Below are 7,455 nucleotides of genomic sequence, written 5' to 3'. Positions count from 1 at the left end.
TATATATATATATATATATAGAGAGAGAGAGAGAGAGAGAGAGAGAGAGAGAGAAAGAAAGAAAACTGTTTCATCATCAATCTCATTGTATGTTTATGTTATATAATATCTTTTTATAGATTTTATAACTTATAATTTTTATAATTTAAATTGCTTATAAATTTAATAAATAAATTTCAATCGACATTTTTGTACAGCAATTATTTATATTATGTTTATTAAGAATCAATTTTTCTAAATCTGTCGAATATATTAATATTCTATATATATACATATACATATACATATATAGTAGATTTTGAAACTTCTAAGTTTGAAACTCTAATAATTTAAAATTCAAATAAAAAATTTAAAAAAAATCTAATTTTGAATTTTGCACAAAAATTCGGAAGTCGAATAAATCTATTTAACAAGAATATAATGAAATATTTTAAAAAAATTTTTAAAAAATAGACAAAAAAAAATAATATTGAGTAGATATATAATAATTTGTGCAAGAAAAATTATTGTGCTAAATAATATTAATTACAATTCCCAAGTGATGAATTATAGATAAAAATGATTATTTAATTGATTATTATAAAATATTTTTATATATATGTAAATAATAATTATTATTATAATATATATTATAATAATATTATTATAATTTATATTATTATAAATAAAAAGATTCGATTATTGTTGTTTTGTCAATATGTTCTTTTGAAATGGATATTTAAAATGTTATATATTTGTAAATTTTAGAGATGTGAAAAAAATTAATTTAATTTACATTATTTCATATAAAGAAATTGAACTTGAATAACTTAAATCAACTTTTGATTATTGAATTGCATTCAAAGTTTGAGAATCTACTATATTTTAATTTAGACTTACTGAGGCATAGTAGTTATTTGTCCAACACCAGCATGATGCCACACAGAATGTGCCAAAGCTAACATATAACTGTATTTATTTTCCAATAAACTATTATGTGTGTTATTAAAATTAAACATTTGAAATGGAGTTAAATTATTATATTGCCAATTAGCTAATCCTGGACTGCTAATAGTTTCTACTAATCGATCATGAAGTGCTGACCAATAACATTCTGGTAAAGCAGCCAATAGTAAACCAACACAATTTATCCACAAATGAATTTCATCTGATGGTATCACTGTATACCTAATAGTATAAGTATAAAATTAAAAAAAAACTTAAGTACAAAATAAAATTTTAATCTTACCCTTTTGCAACTACATCTAATAATGAGTTAGCAACTATATTTGGGGCAACAGGAACAGCCATAAGTTCAACACATGTAACATATAATGCATGTGCAGCAGGATTGGGAAATTCATTAAATCTCCAGTCGGTAGCAGGAAAATGTGCTGTACCTGACATTGCTGAAAAACTAATTATTTTTAAAAAATTATAATTTAAAAAATATTGATTGATAAAAATTATTTACTTTCTACAATTCTTCGCACTAAACGAATATAATAATCCAATTCAGGCATCCATGAAACAACATCATCAGAAGATCGAGTCATATACATTTGATAAGCTTCTGAAAGTGCCCATCCTGGTGCTCTAATTTCTCTCAAAGAACCCAAAACAGCTGATACTAAACGTCGTTTTAAAGGTGGCCTATCTCTTAATTTACGTTCATAATAATGTAATGTATTATAAAGATATGTAACAGGTCGATCTAAAAAATAAAACAAAATATAATAAGTCAAATTTATTAAATATAAAATTAACATAAAAGTATTCTATTATCATATTCAATAAAAAATATATACAAACCATGAAATTTATATAAACATCCTAAATGTTCTAGAAGTGTTTCTAAACTTTTTGATACAGCTGGAATTTCCAAATATCTATGTACAACGATATCAAAAACAGGTAAAAATCGTAAGCATACATTTCCGAAATAAACAGGTAAACTTTGATATTGACTAGGTCCTCCACTAGTTTGTTCCATAATACCTTCTGGAGCAAATTTTTCTGGAAACTTTCTATGAAATGCAAGATGTTTTTCATGCCAGTTTGATTGTTTCCAATGTTCTGGAGAATTTTCTTTTACAAATTCTTGAGCTCTATTTCTAAATTCAATGGCTTTCAATAACAATAATTGGATTATAAAAAAACATACTTGAGCATCACTACCTTCATGAGTTCTTAACACTAAACAAAGAATTAATCTATCAATAGTTACAATGTTATATTTCCATATCATATCGTTAACTGTATCAACACATTTATTTACGTGTTGTCCACCTACGCTATTAGCAAATTCAAACACAAGATAATCACAGAATTTTCGAAGATGAGCCGATAAAGCTCGAGCTCCAATTCTTTCTAAGATTTTATATGCAATTGGACTAATTCGATCAGTTTCAAAAATTATCTTCCACAAAAGACACAAAAATAGAGGTGGTGTACCTGGGACAGAAAAATGTGCTATTATGTCATTTTCATTACTCATAGAAGCCCAATTTCGATATTCTTCCTCTACTGCTTTCTTAATTTGTTGCTTATTTTCTTTTGGTACACTGTTTTGTTGGAAGAATTCACTTAATACTGGAGGGAAACATTGAAGAGTGTGATTAGCCCACGAATGTGGAGTATTTAGCATGATTGTGTTTAATAATTCTTTACACCATGTACCACTATGACTATCTGATCCTGTTCCTGTAACATGCATAGAGCGTGCTAATGTTAATACTAAAGCTCTGTTTAATTCCTCAGATTCTGCTGATACAAGAGTTTTAGGTTCTGATAAAAATCGAGATAATTGAGGTTGCACTTCAGCAGATCCTAATCCAGTGATTAAACGAAGAGCAGTACTTTCTACACATAAATGAAGTTGTGTTTGATTTGTCTGTGGCACAGCTGCAAGACTATGTAAGTGAGATAAAAGTTGTACTCTGTAATGCGGTTGTATATGATGCATTCTGTAACTAAACATTTCTAATAATGTATACAATGTTCCCCATGCATGAGATTTGAAAACTGTTGGAAGTAATTGACTGATGAAACCTTTGATGCCCAAACTTTCAATTTCAGTGTATACAAGTAATCTACTATAAGTTTCAACTAGTGCTGGTGCTAATGCCATATTGCTTTTAGATTGTGCTGATTTTATAACATGAGTAACAATACTATGTATTAGACTCATTTTCGAATGAACAGTTAATGAATCCAATATTGACATTGATAATGGTGTGGTTGGTCCACTTGCAAGAGCTGCATTATTTTGTAATGTTTGCATTGGCTGTTGTTGTTGACCTTTTTGAGTACCAAGTATAGTATCTACTAAAGCAGCCATTGGCCTGCCAAAATAATCTTGATTTGTAGAATATGCATTACATAACAAAGCAATGCGATAATCTGAACCCATACATAAAGATGTATTAGGCATAACTAAATGTTGCAAAAATTCATGATGAAGTTTCAAAGTGTGTGGTATTGGTCTATGAATGTTTGAATGTTCGGATTGAGCTTTTTTTAATAGATGTATCCATATACATGTAATAGCCATTTGATGAGTGCATAATGCCTGAGTATAATCCGGAACTGGTAAAGGTTCTTTTTCTGGATAAAGAAGATCGTATAGTTTTAATACTGGCAAAAAATTTGATAAAGGGTTTCTTTGAATACTTCCAGAAATGAATTGCAACAAAACCCACATTAAGTGATCTCTTCCCTTTCTTAGATCTCTTCCTGCTAATTTATCGTGTATTGCCATTACGATACTCGGAAAACAGGCATACGAAAAAAGTACAAAATATATGAGTTGTGATGAAAGATGCAACCATACATAATGATTTGCAACAGTTCCATCAGTTCCTTCTGCTGGTAATGTTTCATTTTCTGCACGTTCCATAGCAAGAATAACAAGTTCAACTAATTGTTCTTCTAAAGCTATACAACGTTGTTTTTGCTAAAGTAGAAACAATATAAAATTATTATTTAAATTATCATTATCATTCTTCTTATAAATATAATACAAAATATACCTGTTTTTGTAAGCCAAGCATTGAACATACCATATCTCTGCTATATGGTTGTTCTAACACATATCTAAGCAATCCTGTTTGAGGTTTAAGTAAATCTTCATCATAAGGCAAATTTCCTTTTAATGAAAATTTTAATGTTGTAGTATCAAGTACCCAAGGATTAATCAAATCTGCATATCCAGTATGTTCTACTACTGGTAACATTTTTGAATGTCCAACTATAGATACCATTTGTGCAGTATTACGAAAACTTTCGACAAAATTTGAAAGCAATTTTGCTAGCTTCTATAAGAAATTTACATAAAATTTTATTACATAATAAAATAATTTTTATTTTTTAAATAACATACCCAATGTGGCCAATTTTTACCATCAGGATAAGCCTTTTGAATTTCAGTTACAATAAAATAGCCTGGTAATAAACAAGCATTTCTATCAAAAATGTATTCAAGTACATTCTCTAAAGCTTTTAATTGAGGTTGAATAGATGCATCTAATCTTGCTGGAATTGTTTGTGCTTTTTCTTTGCATCCCTTTAAGATAACAAATTATAATTAATTTCAAATTTATATAAAATTTGCTGATATTTACCTTCATTATTTCTCTGACACCTTTATAATCAACTCCTCCAATAATATGTCGAATAAGAACAAAACATTCAATCCAAAAATCTTCTAATTGATATTGAAGTTTATCACAATTTAATATACATTCACATACAAGTCTAAAATAATACATATTTAACATATAAAATTTTATGAATGAATTTTATTTTCAAATTTAAATATACCTTGCTGCTAGAATATTTGATGTAACTAAGTTTTCAAGTAATGACAATAATAATTGTAATCTTTTATGATTAGTCATTGCTGCTGCCATAGTTAAAAATTGTCTTACTGCATTTTCTTGTTGTTCTTTGGACAAATTTGACATAGTAGATGATAATTCTGTTTGCCATGCTGTTATTTTTTCATTTTCAATATTTGGATGATGCACCAAAACACAACTAAAAGCTTCTTCTATAGCTTCTACTTTCTATAATAATTTTTAATAATTTTATAATAATTTTACAAAATTTTACAAATTTTAAAAATAAAATATTTTATTTATTATTATTTTAAGATATGATAATGATATATTTTGGAAGAATAAAATAATTAAATAAATAATAATTGTTATTTTTGTTAATATCATTATATCATTATATATTATCATAATTCTAATAAACCATAATTATAATTATAAATTTTTTAATATTATTTTTTAATATATTATATAAACCTAACTATATTATATTATATAAACCTAACTTAATCATTCAGAAATAAATATTTCAATAATTATATGTATTAATTACATTTGTAAGTCTACATATAAAAGCTTTGATCTTAATTTCAATCATTTTTAAAAGATAAGATTAAAATTAAGTATTGTAAAATAATAATTATAAATAATAAAATACAAACGAAAATAAAATAGATTAAAATATTAATATAAAAATATAATATAAAAATAAATACTTACTAAAATATCATTTACGATGCTTGTAATTTGAATTTCACTAGTCATTTTTTTTGTTAATAAATTTTATATTCTAATGAAAAAAGTTATAAAATATAAAGTTTAATTAAAGTTATATTAATTTTTTCCATACTTTTTTGCAAGATTTATATTTATTTAATATATAATGAAAATCAATCTTTAACACAATTCATATTCTTAATTTTTTGTTTATGTTTGCATAACCACGGATAAGATCTTGTTCCATATCTTGTCTGTCTTATGTTAAATGTACATTTTAACATAACCTATATTATATATAATAAAAAAAAGTGTGATTATTAGTACATAGCACATAAGCGAGATGTCACTGTAATAGAATAAAATAGAAAAATGAAATTGTTGATAATTTGCGGCGAATATTTTGTTTAAATTTTTCGTGCATAGTGTTTATGAAAAACATGTGAAAAAATATAAACTATAAATAACTTACAAAAATACTTTTAAGTTTTCAATATTGATATAATGGCTACTTTTTTTTTTATCTGAAACAAACCTTAAAATAATTATTAAAAAAAAAAAAAAAATATATGTCTTATTGTGATAATTATATTCCAAATATATATTTTCAAATATATAACCTATATATATTTGGAAGTGATATAAAAATATGTTTTCATCAAAAAATGTGAAATCAACATTACTCTGTGGACCTCAGGAATTAAATAAATCTTTTATGTTTGAGGTAAATGAAAATGTGAAGCAAAAAATGTAAACATTATAATTTTTTATAAGAAATAATTAAAATTTAAAAATTCAACAATTTGAAAAAAATAATGGAATTAGCATTGCATAAATATGAAATAAATTTTTTTATTCTTTAAATATAAAATATTGATTAACTTTATACAGAATATTTAGAGAATTTAATAATTAAATTTTTTTTAAATTTTTAATTAAATTTTTTTTATATTAATTCTAAATTATATAATATATATAATTTATAAAAAAATATTATAATATCGATATATTATCATCAATATCAAGATACAATAATATTTCATGCAATTTGTTTTTTAATTTTTTTAAATGTTATAAATATTTTATTAAAAATGTATTTTTAAAGAATTTTAAGAATATATTTATTGTATTGGTCAACATTAATGGCTAGCATTGATTTTGATAGAAATATTATATTTTCGAAATCTCATTTTTCTTTGTAGACAGCAATTTACTGGGCCGAGGAAGGACGTCGCGTCGTTTACATTACACCAACACCATTGGAGAGATTACCGGCAACTTGTCATGATAGATGTAATCCAGCACCCGCGGCTTTCAAGCTCATGAGATTTATGTAAGCGGAATACTTTTCTTATAGCGCTTCTACATTTATTGATCTTGGAATTTGTTATTAAAAAGAATATTTATATTTAATTTAATTTTTATTTAATTAAATTAAATCGCTTATTTTTAAATTAGTTGCTTATTTTTAAATTTCAATAGAGAATTTATAATTTTTTTACTTTTTTGAAAAGATAATCATCATTTACAATATTATTTTATTTTTTGAAGACTGTTAATAATTATTTTAAAGTAAAAATTAAAATTAAATTTATTTTATGTATACTAATTGATCAATGTAAATAGTTATTGTCAAGTGCAATATTATTGCATTATACAATAATAATATATAAAACGATTTTGAATTCAAGTATTTGATTTGATACTGGATACTGGAATTGATCAATGAACATTATTTATTTTACACATAATTATATGCAACAAATATTGAAATTTTTTTACATGCATAAATATATGTGTTTATAAATTCATAATATAATAATAATATTTTCAGAAAAAACGAGAGATATGTAGATCATTCTGTATAATGTTACTCATTCTTGGTATAGTAAATCACAATGAAGTATATATTACAGCACAATAC

The 7,455-nt window shown here is 24.5% G+C and overlaps 2 protein-coding genes across 4 annotated transcripts in view; one reads left to right on the top strand and one right to left on the bottom strand.

The window, feature by feature from the left end:
* The window catches only part of LOC102675667 (mediator of RNA polymerase II transcription subunit 23), a 6,574-nt gene extending 963 nt beyond the window's left edge, over window positions 1-5,611 (bottom strand). The window contains exons 1-9 of one of the 3 annotated variants that reach the window (XM_006624447.2): window positions 5,535-5,610; window positions 4,801-5,045; window positions 4,602-4,734; window positions 4,361-4,543; window positions 4,011-4,295; window positions 1,792-3,934; window positions 1,454-1,693; window positions 1,229-1,388; window positions 880-1,167 (exon numbers count right to left, since the gene is read on the bottom strand). In XM_006624447.2, coding sequence (XP_006624510.1) covers window positions 880-1,167; window positions 1,229-1,388; window positions 1,454-1,693; window positions 1,792-3,934; window positions 4,011-4,295; window positions 4,361-4,543; window positions 4,602-4,734; window positions 4,801-5,045; window positions 5,535-5,579 — 3,722 coding nt within the window. In that variant the 5' untranslated portion in view covers window positions 5,580-5,610. Of the gene's footprint in view, window positions 1-879; window positions 1,168-1,228; window positions 1,397-1,453; window positions 1,694-1,791; window positions 3,935-4,010; window positions 4,296-4,360; window positions 4,544-4,601; window positions 4,735-4,800; window positions 5,046-5,367; window positions 5,428-5,534 lie in introns of those variants that run through there. The other 2 variants (XM_006624448.2, XM_031514567.1) reach the window with 2 other exon arrangements.
* A 540-nt stretch (window positions 5,612-6,151) lies between these two features.
* Window positions 6,152-7,455, top strand: part of LOC102675197 — an 8,089-nt gene continuing 6,785 nt past the window's right edge. The window contains exons 1-2 of the mRNA XM_006624443.1: window positions 6,152-6,255; window positions 6,734-6,864. Of these exons, the coding sequence (XP_006624506.1) occupies window positions 6,181-6,255; window positions 6,734-6,864 (206 nt within the window). The 5' untranslated portion in view covers window positions 6,152-6,180. The remainder of the gene's footprint in view (window positions 6,256-6,733; window positions 6,865-7,455) is intronic.

The sequence above is a fragment of the Apis dorsata genome, unplaced genomic scaffold (genome assembly GCF_000469605.1).
Source record: "Apis dorsata unplaced genomic scaffold, Apis dorsata 1.3 scaffold_1058, whole genome shotgun sequence".
NCBI classification, from domain to species: Eukaryota; Metazoa; Arthropoda; class Insecta; order Hymenoptera; family Apidae; genus Apis; species Apis dorsata.
Note: the sequence above shows the minus strand (reverse complement) of the source record. Positions and strands in the feature narration are given on the sequence as shown.